This window comes from Lichenostomus cassidix, chromosome 20 (assembly GCF_008360975.1).
Source record: "Lichenostomus cassidix isolate B80296 chromosome 20, HeHo_3.0, whole genome shotgun sequence".
Taxonomy (NCBI): domain Eukaryota; kingdom Metazoa; phylum Chordata; class Aves; order Passeriformes; family Meliphagidae; genus Lichenostomus; species Lichenostomus cassidix.
In genome coordinates, this window is record NC_139500.1 from 8,770,554 (window position 1) to 8,787,771 (window position 17,218).

Below are 17,218 nucleotides of genomic sequence, written 5' to 3' on the forward strand. Positions count from 1 at the left end.
GGTGTGGAGCTTGTCTGTGCAGGGTGAGCCCAGCCCTGTTGCTCATGGCCAGCTCGGTGGGTGCAGGGAAGTCCTGGGACAGGGTGGGGAAGCTTGGAGGCACCTAAATTCAGGCTGCTTAGAGTAAGAGAAGAAAAAAGAAAAAAAATAGTGACTCAAAGCAGTAAACACATTATCACAGTTTATTATATCCTGGGCTAAACCATGCTGCTTCACTTCTACCCAGCCATAAGCTCTGCTGATGGCACCAGCCCTGGCCACAGTGGTGTCCAGATCTCCAGTGCTGGGATGTGCAGGAGAGCAGGGCAGGGCAGGGCATGGCACTGCTGCTGGGTTTGCAGCCACAGGCACAGCCCAGGCCATGCCCCTTCTCAGCCTCCCAAAAATCAGTGCCCAAACTCCCCTGTAACTCATCTCTCCTCCTGCCAGGCCCCCACTTCCTCCAGTTCCTCTGGACTGGCATTTCCCCAGCATGATGCAACCATCATTACCAGCTGACTGCCCTCCTGACCCTGAGCAATGTATACCAGGGCAGATTTAGGGGTAAAGGGTCAAAAGGCTGAATGGCAGAGGGACCTCCTCTCTCCAGCCCAGGGAAAAGCCTTCTCAGCAGCAGCAGCAGCAGCAAAGACAGCAGGGCCAAGGCAACTCATCCACTCCCTCAGGCCCTGCAAGGACTGAAAATAAAATGAAAATCAAGGATGCTGTTTAGTCACCTCTTGGGGGTAAAAAAAAAAAAAGAAAGAAAAAAAAAGAAAGAAACCTCACTGCTCTTGCAGTAAAACATTGCCTACAAAGAGAATTATTTACTGCAATCATCTGGTGCTCAGCCTGAATAGAAATCATTAATTCTGTTTGATATGGGGCACACAGTGAACCTCCAGCAGGCAGCGAATCGCAGAATGAACAGCTCTGGTTGACTTTTTTAGTTCTCTGGTGGTTGTGCCAAACAAGTGGTTACACAAGGCTCATGTAGACTTCAAGACTACCATGTTCCTCAACTGACATGGATAAAACATGTTGTGTGTACTGAAAATCCTGTTTTTAAGCCAGTTCTTCTTCAAGCATGTTGGGACTCAGCCACTGAGGCTGGGTGAGCTGCCAGGGCTTGTCACACACTCCCAGATCCTGCCTAGCCACCTCTTGGTGATGGTAAAAAACAAAAGGTCACTTTTTAGGCAGCAACCTGCAATTCTCATCTCAAACAAATGACTCAACACACCTCTGCTATAATTATCTTTTTTTTTCCCCTGCAAAATATCTCCCTGATTCACTAAGGAGAAAATATCTAAATAATGAATTAATGATTCCAAATAAATCAGAGTTATTTTTCCCCATGAATACAGGCAAATCAACTCGTGCAATTTGATTGCCAGTCTCACAATATTTGCCGTTCCCTCTAAAGCCCTGCTACCCTGGAAACGTGGTTATTTGAGGCTCTGACGCAGGGTCCTGGCTTTGCCTGCTCGTGTGGGGCAGCAGAGAAACATTCCACCCCATCCACAGGTGACCTGCAAAGACAAAAATCCCCAAACCTGAAGAAAACTCCCTCCTCCAGGCACAAGGCCACATCTGCACACAGACACAGCCTGGGATTTGCCAACCACACTCCTGAGCCAGTGATGAGCAGCACATCATGGCTCATTCCTGTGCAAGCACACACAGCAGCTGAAGGAAAACTGTCCTACTGCATGAGTAAACAACGTGCATCAGAATTTCTTTTCCAAGCCATTCTCATGATTGATGATTTCTAAATGCATGGAGTTGGGTGAGAGCAGGCTGGATGAGCCCCTCATGAAAGTGAAACATTTTCAGAAACTGAGCACAGGAGTGCAGTGCTCAATTGAAAAAAAAAAAAAAGTAGATCAAAAGGGGGTTTTTTTTGTTTTTCCTGGAAACCCATGACTCAGGTTATGTGTTTGCAGGAGCTGTCTTGGCCCTGTGTTCTCACCCTGCCAGCAGCACTGGAGCCAGAGGGGATCATCCTCAAGCAGGATGTTTTGGCAGAGCTGGCAGTAGCATGTGTATTGTGAGTGAAACCATGGGTTAAACGAACACCTAAACCACAAAGGAAGCAGGAACAAGAGAAAAGCTCTGTGATTGTGCCTCCAATGGGTCCAGGCAGCAGGAGATAGGGAAGGCATAGAGCTCCAGCCATTCATGGGCAGTGCTCCCCACACCCTGCCCTGCTCCTCTCTTCCCGTGGCGGGAGGAACAAGCTCCAAGCTTTCATTCTCAGGACAGGGAAAGCTTTGCCTTCATGGCTGAGAGCAGTTCATGACCCTTCCTATGATCTCAGAAGTCCTACCAGCCAGCTGCTGTCTCTGCCTCAGCTTCCCCATAGGTTGATGCTTGGAGATAAAGGGAACTGCTCCCAGTCTGTTCCTCTCCTCTCGCTGCCCTTGCACACCTCCACGAAATTGCTCTGCAAGTGCAACCCCAAGGCCAGGCTGCAGGAGCAGCTTCAGTGCACAGAGGTGAAGGGGGCAGGAGCAGGGCAGGATGGAGAATCACTTCCCTGAGGAGTGCACCCCCATTAACCCCTCCTCTGCTGCTGCCCCTCCAGGAGCACAGATCCACCTGAGCCACTGCAAACCTCAGAAACGCCACATCTGCACCACATGGAAACAGCTTCTACACTTCACCTCTCTGGCACACCCACAGTGGTGAGATTTTACTACACAGGCAGGAAATAACACACAGAGTTTTCCACCGCTTATCTGCTCTAGTGAGCACTTTTTGAAGTCAACAACACAGGTACTCTCAACATGCAGCTACCACCACCCCAACTGCATCTTAGGCTTCCCCATGCTAAGCCTGAACGTGATCCAGCAGAGATGTCCAGCTGCTCCCAAGGAGAGATATGCAGTCGGGATGGCTGGGCAGGACTCATCCCCCCTCCTTCTCCTCTCCACTGACTGCTGAGATATCAGCTTCTTCCCATCCCCTGCCCAGATTCAATTCCCGGAAAGCAGGCGGCTGTGGCCCTTACAGAGCTCAGCCCTGCACCTCAAGTCGTTTTCCCAAGGTCGTTTTCCTATGGCTTATCAGAGTAAACCTTCTCCCTGCTGATTGCTGCCCTGTTAACCCTGTTAACCCGCGCCTGCAGATAAAATTTGTTTCTGGCCCAGTTTATGCTGCAACAGCTTCTCAGCAATGTAAAGGGGGCTGCCTTTCCTCGGGGGCTGCTCTGGGGTCGCTGGTTTTAGCTCTTGCCCCAGTTTCACAGTATCCGTGTGTCTTCTGCCCCGTGGTCCCTGTGACAGAAAAGGAAGGGCACAGCCCATCCCACCTTCTCCCTGCACGGGTCTGAACCGCTCGGAGGAGGAAGAAGGAGAAGGGTTTTGTGTTTGGGGAGAGAGACAGAAGCGCAGCAGGAGCAGCTGTCGGGAGGGGGCAGCTCTTGAGCAGGGCTCACTCTGCCCTTGCTGGGGACAGGCAGCCTGGCGCATCCCTGCCTGCTGGCACCGGCGATGGCAGCATGAGCCCCACGGAGCGCTGCCAGTCTCCTCCTCACCCCTGCTCCCGGTATTTCTGAGCGTTGGAGCCTGGAAAAAGGCGTCAGGAGTGGCAGTGAGGGCGGCTCACGGGGTGCAGGCTTCCAGCACCCGATCGGGAAATCTGGGCGGTTTCTCCTCCCCGCGAGTGGCACAGAACAGAAACATGCTGAACGCTTTGTCTCCCCTCCTCAGACATCTCCCACCCGCCCCGCAGCAGAGCCCCTCTGCCGCCTCCTGCTCCCTCCGGGCACTGCCAGCACCCAAAACAGGCAATGTCCCTGCCGGCTCCGGGTGTCACCAGTGGGCTGGGGGAGGCGCCGAGGGAGTGGCGGAAGCCGCCCTGCCGGGGCTGCCCTCCGCACATCCTCCCTGCTCCCGGGGAAAGTCCGGACCCTGAAGTGCGGGTCGGGCTGGGCAGGAGCGGAGCGGTGAGGGGAGCCGCAGCCTGTGCCGGAGGACTCGGTGCTGCCGCGGGCACTGGTGCTTCCAGGCAGTGCCACCAACACTGGTGCCTCCGGGCAGTGCCACCAGCTGCCGCCCCGGGTAGTGCCACCAGCCGCCACCCCGGCAGGGCTGCCGCAGCGCCCGATGGCTGCGGAGGTTCTCTCCACGCCGCTCGGCAATGCCAGTGGGGCTCCTTGCGTGGATTCCGCCTTCGCCCAGCGCTTCCTGCCCGCCGTGTACCTGACCGTGATCCCGCTGGGGCTGCTGGGGAACGGGCTGGGGCTGTGGCACCTCTGCACAGGGTCCCGGGAGGTTGCCCGCCAGCCCCTCAGCCTGCTGGTGGGCAACCTGGGGCTGGCTGACCTGGTCTACGTCAGCACACTGCCTTTCCTCGTCAGCTACTACCTGCGAGGCAGAGTGTGGCTCTTCGGGCACGCCTGGTGCCTCCTCACCCGCAGCCTCTTCCACCTCAACCTCTACGCCAGCATCGGCTTCCTCACCTGCATCAGCATCCACCGCTACCTGGGCATCGTGCACCCGATGAAGGCACGGGGCAGGTGCCAGGGTGCAGCCTCTGCCACGTGGCTCAGCGTGATGGTCTGGATGTGGGTCATCGCACAGATAGCTCCTGATCTCGCCTTCAGCAAGATGGATAGAACGGGGAAGCACTGCCACGACACGACGGTAAAGGAGAATCTGGGCACTTACTTGCCCTACACCTTGGCTGTCACCGTGATTGGGTTCGTCATCCCGTTCCTCATCATCATCGGGTGCTACTGCCACGTGGTGTTCGTGCTCTGCAGGAATGACAGCGTGGACCCCAGCCTGAGGAGGAGAAGCATCGGGCTGGTGATTGTCGTCATGGTTCTCTTTTCCATCTGCTTCCTCCCCTACCACATCTTCAGAAACCTCAACATGTTGTTTCGTGGCTGGAGAGGACCCTGCTCACAGACGATAAAGAATGTCTACATTTCCTACCAGGTGACTCGGGGCCTGGCCAGCTTCAACAGTGCCCTCAACCCTCTGCTCTATGTGATCGCCAGCAAAGACTGGAGGTCACGAATGAGGACCATCAGCCAAAGCGCCAGACAGTGTCTGAGGCCAGCCTTCTGGAGAAGAACCTCTTGCCAGGCAGATGAGAAGAAGATGAGCATCACTGTTTGTGGGGAGGAGGTTTCTGATGTTCTCTGAAGTACCTGACACCCCTGCTTCTGCCACAACAGCTTGTGCTTGGCCCCTCCCTGGGGCAGCCCCCCACCTTGACACTTGTTTTGCAGAGATGGTGACAGCAGCATCACAGGCTCTACACAAGGGATAGACAGAACTGTCAGCACTGGAGAGCAAACTGGGACCAGATTTGAAGGGCAAAGCTACTCAACCCAACTATTTTGCCTGCAGTACACCTGGGGATAGAAAGAGATGAACATAACATTTGCTCCAGCACAAAGTATTTCCCTCCAGCCTCCCATGCAATGACCTGAGCTGGTTAACATCCCCTTGCTTCCCAGCTCCTCTGTGACTGAGGGATGAGAGGGAATGATGCCTTGTCCCTCCACTGCATCCTCTCTACCCTATTGTACATGGGTTTGAGACAGGATTCCCTCTTTCACCTAAGGAGAGGTCTTGCATTGCAGGACAGCTGAGAGGGTGAATTTTTGCAGGGGGAGAAGCACTTTGGAAATGGAAATATTCATTAAAAAATCAGGTTTTAAGTACATGACTAAGCTGTGCCAGTTCCCGGGTGACTGAGCTGTTTCAGGATCTGTGGGATCCTGTACTGCCCACCTCCTTTGCAGAAGAGAAAAATCATTTTTAGCATTACTCACTCTCTTTCGGAGGAGCATATTGCAGACAGTAACAAATGGGCATTTTAAAGTTTTTGAAGTCTGTTGGTTGGGGTTTTATTTTGAAAGGTGAATGATTGCAGTAGCCTGAACTGCTTTCAGCTAGCAAATGCCAGGAGAGCTTGCAAATCTTCAGGTGGGTGCTTGCATCTTGCATCCAGCCTTGCGAGGGCATTAGATAAGATTTGTAAAAATTAGATGTGCAAAAAAAAAAGAGAAGCAGGGCTGGCTTGAAGGCTTGTGAAGGCAGGATTTGATGGCAAGGGCAGCTGTCTGTCATTGCCAGGGCTGAGGGATCTCTGCTTTGGGGTGAGCAGAGGCTCCCAGGCAGTATCTTGGTTTTTGCTCTTGGTGTTTACCCACCATGAACAACTCGAACATTTCAATTCAATAATGTGATTTGCAGCAACAGCAGCTTTTGCAGCCTGGCTGAAGGAAGTGGATTATGATTTAAAATCAGCCCTTTCTGGGAAAGCACTGGCCCACAGATGGACACTGCTCTTTTCCTGACATTTATCTCTGTCAGCTGTTCCTCACACAGACCCACCTTTGCGGGGCAGCGGAAGGAGCACGGCTGGGTTTCCGTGCAGTTAATATGTTTGCAGTGCAAATAAACACCTCATGCTTTCAGTTGTGAGTCGTCTGACCTCTTTTAAAGCTTTATGAGCACCTGGGAGCCAGCTGGCCTGCGGGTTGGAGAGGGGGCCTGCCTTCTCAGGGAGTGGTAATGAGCTTCCCAGGGCTCTGCAGACAGGGAACTGCTGGGATACTGCAGGCAGCCAGTGGAGAGTGATCTGTGATAGGCACATGCTGAGGAGTCTGCTCAGCACCAGTCAGGGGTCCAGCAGAGCCTGAAACACCATCATCCAGAGGAAACCCAAAGATAAAACTTAAATGCACCAATGAGATCTTCTTCTCTCTCTGCAGTAGGAAGATTGAGGCACTGGGATCAGATCTGGTCCCTGCTCCTTGCACACCCATCTGGGCTTCTCCAGAGCTCTGAACTCTTCTCCTTTCCTCAAAAAACACCCACGCCTCTGAAAGCTGTCCAGCTCTTCCATCTTCACACATGGATCCTATCTAAGATGTTCCAGCTCCCCACAGAACCAGCTTTGGCTCCCACAGCCCAAGGGAGCTGTGACACCCTGTCACTGCCCCCACTTTGGGCATGATTGATTGAAGTGAAGCATCACAGCATGCTGGGGAGGGAGCACTGCTTAGGAAGTGCCAGCAAACTCTGCTCTCACCCCCTGCATCCCTGTGCCCAGACAGGTCTTCTTGTCTTCCCCAGTGCCCCCTCCCATCACTGTTAATGATGATTTAAAGATCTGTGTCCCAAGAAGCATCTGTGAGTCCCAGGGACAGTTGCAGGCATAAATCTGCACATTTTACCTTTCCTGCATCTGTCAAATCAGCAAAAGCCAGCAAGGATCTGTGTGTTGGGCTGATGTCTCAGATATTTGGGGTGGGATTTTTTATTCTTTATTTAATCTCTTGCTTTGTAGTCCCCTTGATTCTCAGTTCTGCTTCCCACTGTGAACAGCGGGAGTGAGCTCTTTGCCTTTATTAGGTGTGTGTATAACTAAGGTTCAACCACTGACTGGCACCTGAGCCTCTTCAGAGGTGGTGATGGGGCAATGAAACCACCCTCCTTCCTCCAGCCTTCCCATCTCCATTCCTCTTTCTGCTCTTGCTGCCAGGGATGTTACCTCCCTCTCTAAGAGGAACTGCTGCTCTCTGTGGGCCATGGAGGTGTGTGGTCACTGCAGGGATCCTGCTCAAAATGTGTGGGCACTGCTCACCCCTCAAAACCTCCCAAGTATCTTCATTCCCTGGGACCAGAGGGTGGGATTGTCCCTGGAGCAACCAGCATGGGCAGCTCCTGGTCTGTCCCAGTTCTCACTTGTGGCATAGGAAGGACTTTTGGGAGTGAGTAAAGGGACAGGGAAGGTGGGAGACTCTCATAATCCTCCCTCCCCTTCTCCCAACACTCTGCCATACATTGGGACACACACAAATATTTGCTGCTGGCAGGAGGGGTCCAGTGCCACCCGAGTTGCTGTGCCACAGTTACCTCCTGAATCACCACCTCTCTTGGGCTCCTGGCTTATGATGAGCTGAACATTCCTCTTTCCCTCCCTTGGCTATCTCTTGCCATACTTTGAAGATGCCTAAAAGCAGGCGAGAGGAATCCCACCTGCACTCTCTGCTTTTCCCACAGCCTCTCTGGTACAGCAGCATGGAGCAATGATCTTGTCTGCAAAATCAAGCTGAAAGCAGATTTTTAACTCCTTTACCCAGATTAGACCCAACCAATAAATCAAACATGGTGGGAATTCTCCTCCTGACACTAATGGGATCAGGATCAAGCCTGGAAATTTGGCAGCATTTCTTGCTTCATTAAATAATCTGCTCTTGGTTGAGGATATGTTGCAAACACAGTCAAGATTTGTTATGTTACAGAGAACTTTTGAGCTGACAGCCCAGGGAAGCCAGTCAGGCAGAAACAACAGGCAAACGTACAGATGCACAGATGTACAACTGCTTTCTTCCTCCAAAATGCAGAACTCTTTTTCTTGGCATGCAAAACATACCACAAAAAGAAAATATTGCTATCAGCAACATCTAAATCCATAGAACTCAACTCTGATTAATTCTTTATTTAATTTTGTACACATTAGCTAAAATCTGGCTCTGACTCAGTTCAGGGGTGTCAGTATGGCCAGCAGAACCCTGACTGCTAAACAAGTGTGGGTTGGGTGCCCTGTGCTGAGGACATGGGCTCATGCCTTTGTGTCAGAGATCTCCACAGCCCAGGAGAGCAGGAGCTGCTGCACACAAGGGCTGGAGATGCCAGGGACATTGCTGTGGGACTGAGGTGGTGCATGGGGTCCCTGTTGGGCAAACAGGGCAGGAGAGCCCTCAGGTCCAGGCAAGGTGTGAAGACCAGGTGTGAAGCTGGAGAAGGAGCAGTGAGAGCAGGAGGCTCCCACAGGACTTGGCTCCCCATTGCTCCAGGCACGCAGCTGTGGGGGACTTTGTGGAGCATCTTTTACAGTGTGGTGGAAGGCTGCAGTGTGCACACAGAAAGAGATGACTCACTCAGGTCACTGATGAAAGGTCACAGTATCCTCAGACTCGGTAAGAGGCATTTATTTCTTCAGCAAAACAATTTCATTGCTAAAGTACCTTTGGCTGCAGTGACAAGAGACCTGACAGGTTATCTCATTTACCAACGATATTGATCAGAATAGTAGATGCAATTATCCAGGTGAACTGGGAAAAATGGTAAATATACCTGCCACCGGGGTGCTGTTGGTGAAGATTTTATTAAAAGAGAAAAATCCGAGTCTTTGTCTACACTACGCGAGTGCTTTGGCATCCGAGGGACCAACAGCTTGTGCAGAAGAGCAAATCACAGAAATAGAACAACACTTAGCGTGCCTGTGTGAAGCCATCAGTCTAATACTACTCCTGCAGCGCATGCAGTTATAAATAGGTGATGCCGAGCAGCGTGGGACCTGGGAGCGAGTGAGGAGGAATGCAGGGCCAGCTCCCGGCCGCGGCGCTGCGCCGCTCCAGCCCGGCGCGCATTTGTATGTGCGCTACAGAGCGACTGCGGCTGCACCCTGCGGGCACGGCTTCGGCCTGGAGGACTCGCCCAGCCCAGGCTTAAAAGGGTTGTGCCTTTTTCCACACCGTTCCTCTAAATATCCCCCCGCAGCAAGCCCTCCTTGCCCCGGATCGCTGCTCAAGGCAGGCGCCAGCGCAGGAGACGGGCAGCGAGAAACCTCCGGGAGCTGCTCGGTGCACCACGACCTGTGCTGCCTCCTCAGCGTCCTGGGAGGAAGCTATCATTTGAATTTTGCCCAACACCTCCGCTCTGTCATGAACAGGAGACGCTCAGGTCCAAACTGGCTCCCTGAGGAGCCCTTCGTGCCAACGCACGGCCCAGCCAGCATGAAATTCTTCTGCTTGTTTGAGTTTATGGGCAAAAAGTTCACCCTAAGGAGCATCAGAGAGCTCCCAGGCTTCCCAGAGGCACCACAGCTCCTCCTTGGAGAGGCTGCTTCCACGCTGTGCTGAGAACATCCAAGGACAGGAGACAGATTAACTCTGTCCTGGCTGCCTTTGCTCGGATGCAGAGGTGCGGCTCAGCAGAGGTGCGGGAGAGCCACACCCGCAGCTCCCAGCCTGCTCATGCCAGCCCAGCCCACCCTGCAGCACCGCCGTGTCTCCAGTCCAGGCACTGGGGAGACAGTCCCACGGCAATGGGAAGCTGCTGGCATGGAGGAGAGCCCTAGGGTGAGCTTCCCAGACCACCAGTGAACCCTTGATGCATAGAACCAGGCATTCTTACTCAATGAAGTTTTACTTGGTTTTGGAGATAAAAATCCCCATTTAAAAGTGTGTAATTCTGGCCACACAGTGCCATGCTGAGAGTCCAGAGGAGATGGGGATGCAGCTCCCTTGGGATGCAGCTCATCCAGGAGTTTGGGGCTGTCTGAGAACCCAGCAGGTCTGCAATACCCATTGTGAGATGCTGCAGCTTCCTCAGGGCTGTCGGAGGAAAGAATCTTTCTGTGTGCAAAGCTGAAACAACAGATCCATCCCTGTAGCCACTATCCCACTGCACTGAGCTGGGATGTGGGAAAAGCTCTGGCAGGGTGCCCCAGGGCAGACACCAGCAGCACAAGGGGCACAGCAGGGAGAGGGGCTTCATGAACTGAAATATTCTTTTCCTTCCCATTGGGACGTGGAGGAGCAGAGGGTGGCTCATGGATAAACCAACAGACTCAGCCTGGGAGTACAAGACATATCCTCTCCCAAAGGCACAGCACAGGCATGAGTGCCAGATTTGCAGCCGCACCAGAACCTGCAAATCCCAGCCTGGGGGAAGTTCTCATCTGCCTCCATAAAGGGGGCTGTTCACATGTGGGTCCCAAGCCAGAAAGCCCAAAATGGCCATGCCCTGAGTCTGTGCCTGATCCTGTGTGAAGATACCCAAAGGATACTGGGATGAGCATCACCTCCTGTCACTGCTCAGTGCCTCAGCTCTCACCTCAAGAGACTCTCAAACAGGGGACCTAAAACTCAGCTAAATGTTTCAGAAGCCTCTGGTTTATTTTTCCATTTACCTCAGGTGGTTTGCCTGCCTCCAGAGAGACCTCCTGTTAATTTAATTCCCTCTAACTGATTCATGGCAAATCTGGCATCCCGATGCCTGCAACAGCTGTGATTCCTGAGCCACTGTTTGCTGTGCCCCAGGGACACCACACAGCCCCTGAGCGTGGCTGGAAACAAAGGGCCAGGGCTGGAGCAGGGGGCAAGCATCTGGGCCAAGCCCACACAGGGACATATTTGCATTTTCAGTTCAGAGATGATGTATTTCATCTCCCCAATTAGACCTTCCAGAGAAAAGCCTGGAGAGAAACAACTGGAAACCCTTTGTATATAAACAAGACTTAGTAAAATCTGCAGTTTTAAGGTGGAGGAAGAAATAAGTCCCCAACTCAGTGCTTACACTGCAAGAGAAAGCAAATATTTCACTTTGTTCTGTTCATTCCCCGCTGGGAACCTGCTGTGCTCTCAGGCATGGACAGCAGGAACTTTTTCACTGGGCATTTACAGCTCCCTTGGCTGGGAAATCGCTTGTGGCTCCAAAGCCAGAGCCATTCTGGCCAGTGGAGCGCGGGACCAGCCATGGAGCATTGCTAGCAGGGGAAGAAAAATGCATCTTGGAGGAATCAAACCTTGCATTGAAATAAATCGGTGCCTGGCTGGGAAGCTCAATCAACCTCTCAGCACTGGTTCTTCAGAGGAAAACAGGAAAGGACATCTTGAGTTTTACTAATAAGTGCACTTTTCCCCAGTTGAGTCCTGGGGCCGATTTGTTTCCTAGTGGGTTATTTTTAGCATCGAAAGGAGCCATTTGCTGTAAACTGTCTGCCCGGGAAGCGGAGCTCTGGGGGCCACAGATGGGACTGCAGCAGCTCCCTCGCCATCGGGTCACTGCCACAGCTGCCGGACAGCCTTGTCCCACCCGGAGCAGGGCTCAACTCACCCGTGGGGTGGGATCCATCTCTGTTCCTCCCTGAAACACATCCAGGCAGGCACAGGCGCTGCCTCCTGCCCCTCCAGCCCATGGTGGGGCACCTGGGGAAGAGGGATGCCATGGAGGGACCCAGTTAATGCACCGACCATGCAGGGAGATGCCTTTGGCACTCACCAGGTGCCACATGGGCTGTGATGTGGCACACAGCATGGCAGAGCCCATCCCTCCCCCACAGCTGTCCCACAGGGTCCTGCAGCAGGTCAGGATCCTTCCAGTCCCTGCAGTGCAGTGATGCCTTGTAGGACAGGGGTCACCAGGGAACCCTTCAAAAGAGCCTCACATATTTGTAATTCATTCCCAGACCCTTTGTCCCCGGTACCTCTGACCTTCCTGGCAGTTCCACAGGCTGTGATGCAGGGAAGTAATTCACAGCATTGTGATGCTGCCATCCATGGTGGGAGCAGAGGCACAGCTGGGATCAGGTCCTGCTCTCCCTGAAGCCATGTTCCTACATTGAGCCTGTGGTGGTGCCCATGGCAGCTCATCTCCAGATTCACCTTGCCCAGAAAGAAGTAAGACCCTTCTCCAGATACACTCTCAAAGCCTCTCTCCTTCAGGGTCCAGGATCCAGTAGTAACCTGGCAGTAACCAGTCCACCCTGGCACCATTAGCAGCCCCACAGAGCCTCCCAACCCCAAACCCCAATCCAAACTGGCTGCCAGCTTTGATTTAACAGGCTCTCAGCAAATATTTTCACTCATTTTTAAGTAGGGGCATTATTATTTTATCTTATTATTTTATAATTAAAGCCAAGATCCTCAAACAAAACAAATGAACCTACTAAAGCGTCTGAGATCAAGAACTTGCTAAAGCAGAGCAGCACCTTTCCCGTTTGGTTGTGGTCCAGGCACTTTATGGCAGGTACTTTGTGCCTGGCTGATGTTCAACTGACAGCTTTCCAAGCATATAAAAAACTTATTAGGCTGAAAATAGAGTTTGTGACCATAAACTGTCAAGAACACTGTCAGCATTTCCAGCCCAGGTCTGCTTTGTGTACAACCACTGGCAGATCAGGCTGCTGGGAGGAGTGGGGTGGGAGGGTGGCACTGTGTGTCCCCTCAGGATCCATTGTGGGTAGGAAGAGTAATTGGGAAAGGCTTGCTAATGAGCTGTGGGGTACCAGGAGGTGGCATGGTGAGGTTTAGCATGGCTGGTACTGGGCAAAGTGGTTGAAGACAGTCAGACACGGAGCTGTGTCCACCTGCTCTGGGGTTTGAAACCTGGAAGTCACATCCATTGGAGGCAATCTGCATTTGCAACCAATTTATAGCCAATGCTTCATTAGTTCCCTTGCTGAGCTTCCAGATCACAATGCAGAGCAAAGTGCCTGCAGCCATCTGAGCTACAAAGAGCCCAGGAGGGAGGCAGTGGGAATTCTCAGAGCTGAGAGAAAGCCGTGAGGTTCCTGAGCCTGCAGTAATTCTGAGCATGGCCATAGGACAGATCTGAGAGAGCTCTGGTGTACTGGAGGATGTTTTACAGGATGATTTGTGGAGTCATGGGGCAGAAGCAAACACTACATCCAGCCTGGATGCAATCAGGGATGCTGTGTCTGCAGAGGAAAGCATCACCATGGCCCTTCATGCAGAGAGCAGGGATAGCTCCCTGTGCCCAGCTCATGGTGCTACCTGGCTGTGGGTAGCCCAGAAGTGCCTGAAGTCTGCTGTGGTTTAAGGACATCATCTGGGCAGCTGCAGCTGGTTGTTATTCATACCCTGATGCCTAATACTTTTTTAGAAATTAACTAATCCGTTGCTTTAAAAATACCCTGTGGCATTGCCAGGCTATCTATAATCTTGGTATTAAATGGCATTAAAGCTAGAATAGCTGATGCTTTTACTAAGGCAAACAAAAACATCAATTTGATGTTTAAAAATAACCAAAAGAAACAGAGTACATCAGGACAGTCCCTGAGCCCCCAGAGAGCTGGAGCACCTTGCAGCTCAAACCAGGGAAGGGGCTGACACCTGATGGGATGTGGGATTGACTCAAGCAGACCCACTCAACTGGTCCCTGTTTAGTGCTTTTCGTCTGAGACTGCTAAGCAGCTTTGCTTATTTCAATCCATTAGAACTAGAAAAGCTTTTTAATAAACTCCCTGCCAGCCTGGAATTAGTAGATGTGGGCCAATTAGACACATTAATTAGGCACTGGTTTAAACACAGATGAGCTTTGACTTTGTTTACCAGTCTCAGAGGAAGCAGCTTCTTCAAGTTCACCACCAAACGACTGGGGAAAAGGCACGTTCACTCCCAGCTGCAAGCACCTCCCAACACAAACACAACATTTGGACTTATGTTTTATTTTCAGAGCTCCTGCTTTCTCTTTGCCTCCCCATGCAATAAAAATGAGACATTTAATCTCATAATGCAATGTCTCGCTGAAAATCAATGATAAAGTACATTATCTTGCCTGCCCTGAACCCGCGGCTCCAGCTTGACCTTCCTGAGGCAGAGCAAAGTCCGGCAAAACACAAAGGCTGAACTTATGGTTTCCCAGCAGGAAAGTGTGAAACTTTCCTGTGCCTCAGGAGGGGCAGGACAGCATGGCCCTGCACGACAGGCATCTGACACAGTTTGGTGTCACTCATGCTCTCTGATCACTGCAGGCAGGAAAAGGCATGGTGTGAGCAGTGAGAGACAGAGCAGGCTAAACCCAGCCTGAATTTTGAAGCCTTCAGTCCCACTCCAAACACAGTCCTGCTTTGTTACTGGGCGTTTCTCATTAGGAGATGGATCCTGCCCCCCTTTTTCCTACTGAGCAGCATTTATTCCACAGGGGTCTCTGACCTGCATGAGGTCAAAGCAAACCCCAAAAGGAGAAAACAGTGGCATCCTAATCTCTGTAACTCCCAGTGCGGCAGGGAAAGGCCCTGCTGAGGGAAAACCCATCATCCAAGATGCTGCAAGGTAAGGATTTCTTCTGGGCTCAGGAGAAGACCTTGGAGCTGGCCAAGGTCAGCCCATGACAAGCCCCAGAGAGGACAGGGCTAGCAGAAGGGAGTGCTGAGAGCTGCTCATAGTGTGGCAGCACAGATGCTTCCTCTGTCCCCAGTGTCCCCAGCCCCAGGGAGGGAGAAATGCCACCCACAGACCCCTCCCTGGGCAGGCAGCACCTTGAGAAGACCATGCTGTACCATCTCTGCCCGAGCACTGCTGGCTCTCATCACAAACACGGGTTTAGAGACAAACTATGCAGGACTGAGTTAGTCCATGATCAGCTGAGCCTGATGCTGCTCCTAAAGGAGCAAGTATCTTGTGCCTATTGGAGAGCATCTCCCAGGGTTTTCCATGCTGGAACCTACAGTGGCATGTTGGCCCAACATCTGTGCAGAGCAGTTGGCTTTCAATAACAGGCTACAGCATCAGCTTGACCCTCCAAATATTACCTGGGGACCCCAGAGTTTGACCTGCAAGGCACTGGAGGCCCCAAAACCCCTCTTAAAAGATGTGTGACAGACACCCAGAGATGTAATCACCATAAGATCTCCTTCCTCTGTAATGGGACCAACAGAAGCTCAGTTGGCAGCTCTGGCTCCTGTCTCCAAGCTAGGATGTCATTGCTGACCAGTGGAAAAAATTACCAGCACCAGGTGAAGAGCATCCTCTTGAGCAAGCAGCCCCCACACGTGTCTGGAGCTGGAGGTTTGACAGCATCCCAGAGCCCATTAGCAGGGCTGCAAACACACCACGGAGAACACAAACCAGACACATTCCTCCAGCAGAGGCTCTGCCACATGATTTAGGAGGCTGCAAGCACTGCGATGTCGAGCAGCAAGCCGACAGCTTGTGCTGCTCCTGATGGATGCTGGAGTCTATTTTTTCTCCAATAACAACTTTCACTAATGGTGCTGGCACAGAGTCTCAGCAAGGAGGAGGGAAGTGGCAAGTGGCCAGGGTGAAAAAGAGTTCACAATTACAGTAGGAAAGGCCACTGTGTCCCTTGCACTGGCCGTGGAAATGCTGAGGACAGGGATGGAAGGGGCTCCAGGAGAGCATTGAGTCATCCCCTCCTTCACCAGAGCACCCACTGTACCCAGAGCACTTTCAGCAGACACCCAGACATCTGTTTATCTTATTTTTAAACTCCTCAAGTGATGGGGTGCCACAATCTCCCCCAGCAGTCTGTTCCAGTGTTTCACTGCCTTCATGGTTAAAAAGTTTTTGTTATGTCCAGTTCAAACCTTCATTTCTGCAATTAAATCTCAAAGCATCTTGCCCTCACTGGAGATGGATGAAGAGGGATGTAAGCTTCATCCTTTTTTTCACTTGTGTGTTTTATTCCCAGCCAAAGAAGGGGACTTTATTTTCCTGCAAGAGATACTATCTCCTGCAACACACAACTCAGAAATATCTTTCTATTTTTAAAAGTGAAGTATAGGAGTTACATAAAAGCTATGGAAACCAGGAATGAGAAACAGGGTCTTCAATTTGTGGGTTCTGCCTCCTACCACAGCTCCTCAGAGCTGACCTGGGCTGTCCACAGCACACAGTGCAGAGAGGCTGAGCTCACTGCCCCCCACACCAGCACAGGGTGGACAGGCCCCACATGCCCTGTGCCTGCAGCCTCTTGCCAATGTGCCAAAGAAAGCAGCAGAAACACTGAATCTGTTTTTGTTCCTTTCTGCCCTCTTACAGCACCACAGGACACGAGAGGCCAACCTCTGCCCTGGTAACCTGCTGGGAAAAGGATGACACAGATAACGCAGACAGATAACACAGTGAACACAGATAACACAGATAGATAACGCTGGTGACAGAGATAACACAGATAGATAACACAGACAATACAGATTACACAGGTAACACAGATAAATAACACAGATAACCTAGACAGATTACACAGAAAACAGATAGATAATGTAGATTACAGGGATAGATTACACAGGTAACACAAACAGATAACCCAGGTAACATCAGTAAGAGTGTTCCTCAGTGTGTGTGAAGCGGCACCTCCCTGCCCAGAGCTGGGCAAAGCAGCAGGAGCAAGGGCTGCCCGAGCAGGGATGGTGCCACAGGGTACTTTGGGGCAGCCCCACAGCTCCAAAGGCCCCTGCTTTCGGGAGGGCAGGCTAAGCGGGTGTAGGCATGAGAAACTCCTCCAGCCTGGGAGCAACTTCGGGCAACGGGGCTGCTGCTACTGTCACCGGCACGGGATGAACAGTGGCCTCGCTAGGGCTCACGTGCAGCCGGGTGCTGCCAGCTGTGCCCGGGGCTGCTAGGCTGGCAGGGCTTGGAACACAGGAGCCAGCTCGGCGTGGCTGCCAGCCCGTGCCCGCAGGAGCGGCGGGTGCCCGGGGCAGGCGGGAGGCGCGG

At 52.2% G+C, this 17,218-nt stretch overlaps 1 protein-coding gene across 1 annotated transcript; it reads left to right on the forward strand.

The window, feature by feature from the left end:
• The first annotated feature begins 3,841 nt into the window (after positions 1 to 3,841).
• Positions 3,842 to 6,418, forward strand: LOC146428781 (P2Y purinoceptor 1-like). Its single transcript, XM_085078976.1, has one exon. The coding sequence runs from the start codon at positions 4,089 to 4,091 to the stop codon at positions 5,133 to 5,135; it is 1,047 nt and encodes a 348-aa protein (XP_084935102.1). The 5' UTR covers positions 3,842 to 4,088; the 3' UTR covers positions 5,136 to 6,418.
• The last annotated feature ends 10,800 nt before the right edge of the window (positions 6,419 to 17,218 follow it).

What these genes read in the sequence shown, in the direction of transcription:
- LOC146428781 (XM_085078976.1), top strand. Translation starts at nt 4,089, where the DNA reads ATGGCTGCGGAGGTTCTCTCCACGCCGCTCGGCAATGCCAGTGGGGCT.